The sequence below is a fragment of the Cervus canadensis genome, chromosome 6 (assembly GCF_019320065.1).
Source record: "Cervus canadensis isolate Bull #8, Minnesota chromosome 6, ASM1932006v1, whole genome shotgun sequence".
Classification (NCBI taxonomy): domain Eukaryota; kingdom Metazoa; phylum Chordata; class Mammalia; order Artiodactyla; family Cervidae; genus Cervus; species Cervus canadensis.
Genome location: NC_057391.1, coordinates 11,526,830 through 11,538,983, shown reverse-complemented (window position 1 = coordinate 11,538,983; position 12,154 = coordinate 11,526,830). Strand labels below are relative to the sequence as shown.

The following is a 12,154-nucleotide window of genomic DNA, read 5'->3' as shown; positions in this document are numbered from 1 at the left end:
TAACCACACTTGAAGAAGCCCTAGCTTCAGGAAAGTATATCCATTAGGGGAAAAGGACCAGACCCCTAGAAAGGACCAACTACTAGAGGCAGTGGAAACGGCATCAGGAAAGGAAAATGAGAAGGAAGAGGCAAGTAAGAGAAAAGGTACAAGAAAAAGGATGTCACAGAAGTCACGAGAATAAAGAGACTCAAGAAGGAAGTACAATGTCTCTTACACGAGCACATATAAGTCATGGCCTACAGTGTCTTACACACATGTACGTGCATGTCAGTTAAGGTTTGAAAGATACCTTTTGCCAATGAAGCCTAGAGATTTTGATGGAATATAGGCCCTAGAAGCTAGGCCAAGGGTCAGCAAACTTTTCCAGCAAAGGGCCATATATAATAAATATTTTACATTTTATAGGTAATTATGGTTTTTGTCATAACTACTAAACTCTGGCATCATAGCATAATACATAAACCATTTAAAATATAAAAAACCATTCTTAACTCAGAAACACACAGCCAACCAGTTTGCCAACTCTTGAGCTAGGTTCCAGGGGCTGGGATTTTTAAAGGTCACACAGGAACAGGAGACAAGACTGAACTGAAATCGCTTGCGTAAAGCAGGGAGTGTGGAAGGTCTACCCTGTCAGTGAGAGGATGACAAAAACAATTCTATTCCTTGTTTCTACCTACTGTTTACATATAAAAAACCTTAACGTCTCTTGTGAAACGTGGAAGCCCACTTCCTGCACCGCGTGGCTCAACCCTGCCCATTCCCTAACCAAACAGTGTAAACACTGAAGCTGAAGCCACGAAACCCATGGTGCATCCTCCAGAAGCTAGTGTAATGGCTCTGTAGAAACTCCTCTGCAACCCAGGGGAAGAGTAAAAGTGAAAGTCCCTCAGTCGTGTCCAACTCTATACAGTCCAGGGAATTCTCCAGGCCAGGATACTGGAGTGGGTAGCCTTTCTCTTCTCCAGGCGATCTTCTGACCCCAAGGATCAAACCCAGGTCTCCCGCATTGCAGGCATATTCTTTACCAGCTGAGCCACAAGGGAAGCCCTACTGGAGAAAAAACAGTCCTCCCTGGAGATGTGTTTATGATTTGAAAAAAAAAAGTTGTAAAATCATGTGAAGGTCTTTGAAGGAAGAGCCATAGGAGGATTAGCACCTTGAGGACTTAATCTGAAAAAGACTGTAGAATGAGTATTTTAAATGATTAAAGAGTGAGTATTTTAAATGATTAAATAGTTTTAGGGAAGAATAGAAACCAAGAAGAAAGAAGAGGACACTATGAATCAAGAGTCATTTGATCTTGACAGGTTCTTGGTGGCTTTGTTAGAATCAGTTTTGGCAAATGATTAGCCAGGAGACAGGCTGAGGAATGAATTAGAGATGAGGAAATGAAAATGACGAGTTTGACCACAAGAGGACAGAAATAGGACAGTAACTGGAAGAGAACCTGGGGGTGTGTGTGTGTGTGTAAAAAGAGATTCCTCACCCCCTTTACCTGTTCTCTCTGCAGCATTCCTACATTCATTCTGTCCTTTGATTCTCAGGGCTCTTGCCTTGTACTGGGTTTCTTTACCTTTCACTTAGATCAATTCAGTTCAGTTCAGTTGTTCAGTCATGTCCAACTCTTTGTGACCCCAAGCCTGGCAGCACGCCAGGCTTCTCTGTCCATCACCAACTCCCAGAGTTCACCCAAACCCATGTCCATTGAGTTGGAGATGCCATCCAACCATCTCATCCTCTGTCATCCCCTTCTCCTCCTTCCTGCATCTTTGCCAGCATCAGGGTCTTTTCCAGTAAGTCAGTTCTTCACATCAGGTGGCCAAAATATTGAAGCTTCAGCTTCAGCATCAGCCCTTCCAATGAATATTCAGGACTGATTTCCTTAGGATTGACTGATTTGATCTCCTTGCAGTCTAAGGGACTCTCAAGAGTCCTTTCCAACACCACAGTTCAAAAGCATCAATTCTTCACTGCTCAGCTTTCTTTATAGTCCAACTCTCACATCCATACATGACTACTGGAACAACTATAGCTTTGACCTAGATGGACCTTTGCTGGCAAAGTAATGTCTCTGTTTTTTAATATGCTGTCTATGTTGGTCATAGATTTTCTTCCAAGGAGCAAGCATCTTTTAATTTCATGGCTGCAAGTCACCATCTGCAGTGATTTTGGAGCCCCAAGACAATAAAGTCTGTCACTGTTTGCATTGTTTCCCCATCTCTTTGCCATGAAGTGATGGGACTGAATGCCATGATCTTTGTTTTTTGAATGTCAAGTTTTAAGCCAACTTTTTCACTCTGCTCTTTCACGTTCATCAAGAGGCTCTTCAGTTCCTCTTTGCTTTCTGGCATAAGGGTGGTATCATCTGGCATATCTGAGGTTATTGGTATTTCTCCCAGTAATCTTGATTCCAGCTTGTGCTTCATCCAGCCTGGCATTTCACGTGATGTACTCTGCATATAAGTTAAATAAGCAGGGTGACAATATACAGCCTTTACATACTCCTTTCCCAATTTGGAACCAGTTTGTTGTTCTACGTCTGGTTCTAACTGTTGCTTCTTGACCTGCATACAGATTTCTCAGAAAGCAGGTCAGTTAGATCAGAGGTCAGCTAACAATGGCCTGCAGGCCAAATCAACCCACTGCTTGTTTTGTAAATATAGTTTTATTGTTAAGTTTTATTACAGAATCTCTCTCATTCATTTACATATCTATGGCTGCTCTCCTGCTTCAGTGGCAAAATTGAGCAGTTACAACAGAGACCATGTAATCCACAAAGCCTAAAATATTTACATCTGATACTTAACCTAAACTATTGTGATAGTTTTCACCACAGCTGCCTGTCCATAATCTAAGGTAGTGGCATTCACATTCCTTTCTGATCTGGCTGCCAACTTAGCAATGCTTGGCTCATTGTGCATATTCTTAAATCAGATGGAACTGCTTGTTTCTCAGCCCTATATTCATGTTTTTTTTTTCTCTCCCATTGTCTGTTCTTTTCAATGAGGATAGTAAGAACTAACATCTATTGAATTTAACTCTATGCCAGGCACTGTGCTAGACAGAATGAAATGGGTCATCTCATTTAACTCTCACACCAGTCCTCAGTTCAGTTCAGTTCAGTCGTTCAGTTGTGTCCGACTCTTTGCGACCCCATGAACCGCAACACAACAGTCCTAGGAGATTGGTATTGTCATTATGGTAACAAGTAGTAGGTAACAACTGGAGAAGGCAATGGCACCCCACTCCAGTACTCTTGCCTGGAAAATCCCATGGATGGAGGAGCCTGGTAGGCTGCAGTCTGTTGGGTCGATACGAGTGGGACATGACTGAGCGACTTCACTTTCACTTTTCACTTTCACACATTGGAGAAGGAAATGGCAACCCACCCCAGTGTTCTTGCCTTGAGAATCCTAGGGACTGGGGAGCCTGGTGGGCTGCCGTCTATGGGGTCGCACAGAGTCGGACACGACTGAAGTGACTTAGCAGCAGCAGTAAGTAACAACAAAACCTATCATAGATAGTTGTTGAGAGAAGTTTCTCAGGAGTACCTGACACACAGTGGGCACATTTGAATGGATCTTGCTGTTTTAATTATGCTTTTTTAATCAAAGGAAAGCATGCAAAATAGTACTGTTTATACCTACCCCCCTTCTGCTCTTAATTCTGTTCCTACAGATAACCATTCTCAAATTTTAATTTTTTCTTCTGATATTTTACTTACACATCTAAATAATTTAAATATATAGCTGTTTCTTGACTTTTTTTTTTAATGCCATTTTTTTTTTACTTTTCAAGGAAAACTACTTAGCTCTTCTCTTACTACTACCATCCCTGCCCACCTGTTCACCCAAGAAGCACATTTTCCCCTGCCTCAATCCTTGCAATGTGGCTGTAGTGTTCTCGGCGGTTCAGTGAGTTTTCTGCCCTTGCTGGGTCAAGTCCGCATTACTCACTGCTAAGCCGTGTGCTGTACGGTGTGACGTTTCCTTTGTTTTGTAACTCTTTGTGTCCTGCCCCAGATACTACTTTTTTTTATTAGATATTTCTTTTTTCTAGCAGGTAAGATAACTGTATTCTGACTAACTGTAATTAAAAGGAGAGCTCTGTAGGAAAGACACCGACGTTCCTCATAGAATCCAGGAAAGAGCTTGGCAGCCAGGCTGGGGAGGAGGCCAGCAATAGATGAGTGCAGCCGTCACCCTGGGCTCTCTCATGGCCTTCCTTACCTTTATTTTTCCCCTTGTTTTTCTCTGCTCTTTTCCACGTACCTATCACTAATTACTGCCTGAGCAAGATACATCCTTTACGTGTTTTGTTGTCACTTTCTTTTTTTCCTGAGAGTCATCTCCCTTCCTTTTGTTCCATGACTGGTTATTCTCTAGGCCCATTGCATAGCTGTCATCCCAAGTATTCCCTTCACACCTCTCCAGTGACTCTCCTGTTTGATGAATCCTCCTGAGAAAAGAGCACATGGGAAGTAAACATTTGAAATCTCACATATGTGGCAATGTCTGTATTTCATCCCTTATACTCTGCTGACAGTGTGGTTGAATGTTGAGTTCCAGGTCAGGAACCATTTCCCCGTAGAGTGTTGAAGCATCACTCTGCCATCTCCTCTGGCTTCCCGTGTTGCTCCTGAGAGTCTAGTGCCGTGCTGACGGTCGGAGCTCTGACCCTGCTCTCTATTTCTTCTGTGGACCTGGAGGCCCTCCCAGTGTCCCTAGCGTTCTAGATGTTCAGAATCATGTACCTTGGTTTGGGTCTCTTCATTCACTGTGCTGGACTCAATGCTTCCATCTGGCAATTCATGTTCTTGAGTCCTGGAAGCATATGTCTTTGATTTCTTCCATTTGTATTCTTTGTTCTCCTTTCCTAGAAGATGTGTTTATAGTATTTGTGTGCATGTGTGTAATTTTCTTATCATCTCCTACCCATATTTTTCATTTTTTGAAATTTTTTGTTCTACCTTCTGTAACATATCTTCAATCTTATCTTGCAACCAATATTTTAAAAAATTTTCTACTATCATATTTATTATTTGTAAGATCTCCTGTTCTTTTTTCATTAATGTCTGCTAAGCCAGTTTCCACATAGAGGCTCCAAGCAATTAGAGACAATACAAGGTAGGCTGTGATAAGATGCCGAAATGTTTGGTACTGACACTGAGTGCTGTGGGATAAAAGGGACGAGAAAAATCGTCATCTACCAGAAAACACTGGGACAGCTCCATGGAGAAGGGAGGATAGGATCCAGGAATTTAAATACATTTGGGTAGGTGAGGAGTGGCAGTGTTGAATGGGGGAAGAAGTATTGCCTTTGAAACCAGGCCCACCTGTCCCTGTGAAATCTGAGCCTCAGTTTCCTCATGTTTAATGAGACTAATAACAACTCTTGAGTTGCTAAAAGGAGAGAAGTTGTATATGTTAAGTATTTTGCACATAGTTGTAATTTAATAAATACCCTTCATAAATACTCATACTCTTCATTGAGGCTAGAAAAAAATATCTTCTCTAGCCATACACTCTAGCATGGTGCTTCCTACATAGTGAGGTGTTACTATAGATGATGAATGAGTATGTGAAGGAGGGAATAAATAAATGAGGAAAGAACATTGCAGACAGGGGAAGAACAGAAACAGTGGCCAAGAAGTTGGAAAATAAGCATGTTGCCTGGGAAACGACTGTTGGGATCTTGGCCTGACTTAAAAAGGCTTATGGATTGACAAGTCTTCATGGAAACATCTGGAAAGCTGAACCAGTAAATTTTCGGAGGGGGTAGGAGGAGAGCGCACTGACAGAGGTAGAATGGGGCCAGTATAAGGCATCCAAATTAATGACCAGATTGGGGCTGAGCGCTTCTGGGTCAGTTAGAGAAGCTGAGCTAATCACAGTTTTCAACAGGAACATGTGGGCAAGGGAATTTAAGCTCCCCAGTCTTGTTGGGAAAATGATTTCTGCTGTCTACCCTGAAAGATAATAAGGATAAAATGAGCCAAGAGGTAATCAGTATGCTTTGTAAGTTTGTGGCAAAGTATCATTGACTCAGGAAGCAGGTGGAAAAATAGAACTCTTTGTTTATCCACATGGCTATAAACCCAGCATGGCTTTATGTCTTTGGAAGCAATAAACTAGTAAGCCATAAGATGGGGTATGTTTCACCAAGAAAGTATTTCTTCCCTTGCTCTTTTCCTTAAATTGGCTATATATAATTTCACTTTTAAATTTTCTCAATGTCTCGACCTATGCTGTCTGATCCAGTAGCCACTCACCATAGGAGACTATTCAAATTTAATTAAATAAGATCCAGTTCCTCTGCTACACTAGCCAGCTGTCAAGGGTTCAGTGGTCCCATGGGGTGTGGCTACCTTTCCTTATCTCAGAAAGTTCTGTTGGAGAGTGCTGGGCTAGACCATGTAGAATTGCAGTCTGTAGGTATACATATATTTTTATATACACTTCAGTATTATCTTATGACCTTAATTTATAAAGCAGATAGATAAAACTTGTATCTTTAAAAACATTAAGCTGTTTTTCACTTGCCTGGGCCTCAGTTGATTGTTTAGTGTCCAACATTAGTGCTGAGAACAGGTTCCCCAACCTCACAGAAGCTAATGGATTTCTTAATTAGGGAGGTAATAGGATATAGGAGATCAAATGATTCAAAGAGCTTCTAACCTAATTGGAAATGTGCTTGATTGTGTTTTGCCAGATATCATTTCAAGCTTGTTTTTTTCCTTTAAGATGCTAAAGAAAACCCTTATGGTGAGGATGATAATAAGAGCCCATTCCCCCTGCAGCCCAAAAACAAGCGCAGTTATGCCCAGAATGTGACGGTGTGGATCAAACCCAGTGGCCTGCAGGTAACATTACCATCCACGTTGCTCTCCACTGGGGACAGGAGGAGGGATTCCTGCAGGCAGGAGGACATTTGATTTGATTTTCTTTTCCTCTGATACTTCGTAATTCATTTACTTCTAACATTTGTCATTATTTCCAAAAAGGATTTGAGGTGGCCTACAGTAAAACACGTAAGTAGCAGAATCATTTTTTACAAAATTTGGAGCAGTATAAAACCTAGAGGAAGAAGAGAGATGGTGTTCCAGGAAGCCAAGGCAGAATGATAATTGTGTTTGAGCAGTTTGGCTCTTGAGCTTCCTGCTACCAAGTTAAAAAAAAAAACATGTTGGTTATATGGTTCTCCTTGTCTAATTAAAGGAAGCATGTCAGTTCTTCTAGAAAGACACATTTTTTTCCAGCATTAAATTTTAATGTGAAAGTTTTGACATGGTGAGTCACTGAATAATATTATAGGTGTTATCTTTAGTACCAGTTTTGAGGAAGACATAAAAATCTTCATGTGATTATTTCTCCCATCGGCACAATGTAAGTCAAAGCATTACCATGTAATACCACAGAAACCCTTTCATGGGAGCCACCTATGAAATTATCCTATTATTAGGTGTGCTGCCTTTAGTCACGGGACTCAGCGACTTTCTTCTCCTATTGGCAAAGTCATTCATACCTTTTTTTAAAAATCAGTTTTTGAACTTTTTTTCTCACTTGAGTGCCTTTTCTTTTTTCCTTTGTTCCTCCCATGAGTCCAATCCAAGCCAAATGAGAAGAGGCAGTCAGGCCGCCTGACCACAGAAGTAACCTCTGTTGACGCATAGTCTCTTCTAGCCCCCTTTTCAGGGAGACTAGACAGACACATCCTGCCCTGGCTAAGGGGCCTCTTCCCTTTGTTAGAAATTAAAGCTCTCCCTCTTTCTTGCCATCGCTGACCTCAGCACTTCCCTGTCAGGAGAGCTGAATTTTTCTAAAACTGTTTTTTTAATTTTGTTTTGGTCTGGATGTGTTGTTTTATTATGGTGAGGTGCACATAACAAAAGTTACCATTTCAGACATTTTAAAGTATTCAACTCAGTGACGTTAGTATAATCACAGTGTTACATGACCATCACCACTGTCTAGTTCAAAAACATGTTCATCACCCCAAAAGGAAATCTTTTACCTGCTGAACAAGTCACTTTTGCCCCAGCTCTAGGCAGCCACTTACCTGCTTTCTGTCGTCTGTGAGGATCTGTCTGTTCTGGATATTTCATATAAACTGCGTCATATCACATGTTCCTTTCTGGGTTTGGCTTCTCTTAGCGTGATGTTTTCAGCCGTCATGCATGTTGTAGCATGTGTCAGTGCTTCGTTCCTTCTGATGGCTGAGTGATAGTCCATTGTATAAACAGTGGTCCAATGTATAAAGTCCATGTCTGTCAATCCATTCATTCAGTTGATGAACTTTTGGATTATTTCTTCCTTTTGGCTATTGTGAATAATGCTGCTATGATCATTTGCCAAGTTTATTTTTTCTTTTGTTGCTGTGTTGTTGTCATGATAAGAGTTTTATAGTTTTAGCTCTTAATATTTAGGCCTCTGATCCATTTTTTAGTCAATTTTGTGGGTATGGTATGAAGTAAGGGTCCAACTTCATTCTTTTGCGGGTGGCTATCCAGTTACTCGGGCACCATTTATTAAAGAGACTTCTTCCCCCCATTGAATGGTCTTGGCATCCTTGTCTAAAAGCAGCTGACCATAGATGTTTGGGTTTACTGGGGGTGTTTTTGTGAGACAAGTTCATTTCTGTCGCCATGGGCTTTAGTATCATCAAGCCTTTTGAAGGAGAGAGACGATTTACTAATGCTGAACAATAACATTAACTCAGAAGGGATCCTCATCTTTATACTATAACTCTTTTCTCATTTTCATTTTTTTCCATTTAAAGGTCTCCTTTTATATTCTTTCCCTTTTTACCACAGAATTCTAACATTGAATTCTTTTTACCCTCTATAGACAGATGTACAGAAGATTTTAAGAAACGCAAGGAAACTACCTGAAAAAACACAGACATTCTATAAGGTGAGACTATCAGAATTATAGTAGTTGAAGGTGGGCTCTGTGCTGTGTGCCAGAAATAAACTGTTGCACAGTAGTGTGAACACTGAACATGGACAGGAATTAGAAATATTTGTTTGTGCGTCCAGTTTTTCATCAGTAAAGTCAGCAGAAGTGATAGGCCTGTACCTGCCCTAAAATCCAGGAATCAGGAGTGTTTAAATGGCCTGGTTCTGTGCGCTGGGCCGTCTGGCAGGTCTTCTCTGCGTTGGTGCTGCTGTGAATGGCTGAGGGAAGGAGCTGAGAGGACCTGTGAGTCACAGCCCTGGACCCTCCTTGCTGCTCCCAAATGGGTATCCAGTCTAACCAGGCAGCCAGCGGATGTGTTTTCCAGAGATGGTGTCTGCTCAGAACTTTGCCAGAGGAGCTGCTTCTGGTAACGACTTCTAAAATTGCACACTTGGGAGACTTCCCTGGCGGTCCAGTGGTTAAGACTCCATGCTTCCAATGCAGTGGGCACAGGCTCGATCTGTGGTCGGAGAAATAGGATTTCACATGCCGTGCAGTGCAGCCAAGAAATAAAATGAGCCTTTTAAAAATATATATACATTTATAAATTGCAAAAGAATGGCCCTCCAGAATCATACCTTGCTAATGCAGAACCATTGGTGGAGTCAAGCTACAAGAGATGGGGTGGAGCTGGGGGGTCGGGGGCGGCATTTAAGTTCACTCTTGCTTCTCCTGTCCTCCTGATATTTGGCTGAAATTAAATTAAATGGCAGTGTGAGGTATGCAGTGCTGTCAGTCGTGTCCTAGCTTGCTAATCTTAAAATATCGTACACACAGTCAGCCCCAGGCTAGCATCTCTTCCAGAGAGCATAGGCGCTGTGGGTGTTACCTCATTACCTTTATGTCTTCAAACCTAATTATGTAGCGAGCTGGTGAAATCAGGCAAGAGTTCAGCCAGAGAGTGGTTCAGCCCACCATGCCCCCCACAACCGAAGCCCTTAATCCATATTGGCCCGAGATGACCACCCCGTGGCTGCAGCCCCTGCCTGCAGAGCTGTCCGTTCAAGGTGGCACACTTAACACTCTGGCCTTCTTCTGGACTTCTCATCTGTGACGGATGGTAGTAGAGAGGTGGTCAGAAAGGCTGCTTCTTTCTTGTGGTTTTATATAACCTACATAACAGAGCAGGAAAGGGCCTCTACCAGACGGCTGTGTCTGCCCCTCCAGTGGGCACAGCGGAGGTGATCCTCGTTTTGTAAATGAGGCCACTGACACTCAGAGAGGCTCCACAACTTGCCCAGATCACACTGCTAAGTGATAGATGGGGCATTTCATGTTTCTCTGCTTCCATCCACTATTTGACTTTTCTTTTTGAGGCAATCTTTGGGGTCTGACTTCCTGACTCCTCCAGAGCCTCCTCCAGACATACTCATTGTCATTCAGTCTAAGGCTCCAGCCAGAGAGGCACCAAAGGGTTAAGAGCCCTCTGAGGTTTGGGCGAGCCTTTTCCATACCTGAGTAACAGAGGGGAAGTATCCTCAGAGTTATGAGTTGTTGTTTAGTTGCCAAGTCGTGTCCAACTCTTTGTAACCCCATGGACTGTAGCCCGCCAGGCTCCTCTGTCCATGGGATTCTCCAAGCGAGAATACTGAGCAGGTTGCCATTTCCTTTTCCAGGGGGTCTTCCTGACCCAGGGATCTAACCCACCCTCCTGCATTGGTAGGCAGATTGTTTATCACTGTGCCACCAGGGAAGCCCGGAGTTATGAGTACTGTACATGAAATGATGTGTGCAAAGCACCTCACCATGTTTGGCCTAAGTGGTCATGAACTGTGGTGAGGATGACCTCAGTTTCAGAAACCTGTCATCCTTTGCCTTCTGGCCACCTGTAGAGGAACTACTTCCCAGGCATGTCATCACACCCTTTTATTATTGGCATCTCTGTACAAGTATTTGTTCTGATATAAAAATGCTCATATAAGCTTGGGGGTCAAGGAGAATACATGTCACACTGAGCACTTAGAAAGTATGTGATGAGGAGAATGCATTTTAGGAACATTGGTGTTGTTTCAGGAGCTGAACCGTTTACGGAAGGCTGCCCTGGCCTTTGGTTTCCTGGACCTGCTCAAAGGGGTGGCGGACATGCTAGAAAGGGAGTGCACGCTGCTGCCCGACACGGCTCACCCCGACGCCGCGTTCCAGCTGACCCACGCTGCCCAGCAGCTCACGCTGGCCAGCGCTGGCACCTCCGAGTGTGCTGGCTATGACCACAACATCACACCTTTGCAGACAGACTTCTCTGGGAGCAGCGCAGAGAGAATATGATGCTGACTTTGGAAGCCTTCCTTCCCTTTTTCAAGTGAGAATGATTTCGGGTAAAAACTTTCTCAGTCTGTTTACCTCTGCAGCGGCTACCCGAAGACCTTCCCAAGATTGCCTGAGAAGCACCCCTCACAGGTTTGACTCTGCTACTCCGAGAAGGTTCTGCAAGGTGGGCAGCTGCTTTCTGGAGCTCAGAGTCTTTAAATCCCAAAGACAACTTGTTGCTCCCACAATGGGAACATCTCCTGAAACGCTTGAAGAACTGGCAAGCTTAGAGCCCTCTCCACCATCCTCAGGAAACCGAACAACCTGGGTTCTGTTCCTGAAAGACCTCTCCACTCCTTTCCTCTCCCAACCATAGGGACATTTTCAAGTACCTGTGGTTGGGAGAGGAGACTTGCTAAACACAAACCCGACATCACTAAGCTTCAGAACTTCCTTAAAACTTCGGCAAAAAGTCAGTGGCAACCCTTAGGGTGCTTTTGGTATATCTTGAGATACAAACTTAAACAACAACCATAAATGTATGATCCTCATTTATTCAAATTTTTTTAAAGAAAATAAAATATTTGATTTTCTATAAAATGGTTTCACTGGGAAACCAGTGGGTCTTTGCCTTGGGTCTCTCCTATAACCTAAATATAATTTCAGCTTCCTAAGTGGCATAGATTCTTGAAGGTTCCTTGGGTTCCATATTGACTTCCTTATTTCTGACACTGGTTAGGCCTCACTGCCTAAGCCAGGTTCCATCAAGGTTCTGACATCACTGTAGTCAGTTATGGTTTTAGTTCATCAGCTAGCTTCATGACCTTGGGCAAGTCATCAGACTTCCCTGGGCTTTATTTACATCATCAGTGCTTTTCAGATTGCTCTGTAAACGTCCTAAGGAATTACTCCCTTAGGCTTCAGCCCAGACAACCATGTTGTTT

The 12,154-nt window shown here is 42.9% G+C and overlaps 1 protein-coding gene across 3 annotated transcripts in view; it reads left to right on the top strand.

Moving 5' to 3' along the window:
• The window catches only part of INTS14 (integrator complex subunit 14), a 32,233-nt gene extending 20,423 nt beyond the window's left edge, over positions 1–11,810 (top strand). For all 3 annotated transcript variants that reach the window (XM_043470830.1, XM_043470828.1, XM_043470829.1), the window contains 3 exons: positions 6,750–6,868; positions 8,853–8,918; positions 10,977–11,810. In XM_043470830.1, the coding sequence (XP_043326765.1) occupies positions 6,750–6,868; positions 8,853–8,918; positions 10,977–11,228 (437 nt within the window). In that variant the 3' untranslated portion in view covers positions 11,229–11,810. The remainder of the gene's footprint in view (positions 1–6,749; positions 6,869–8,852; positions 8,919–10,976) is intronic.
• Positions 11,811–12,154: the final 344 nt, after the last annotated feature.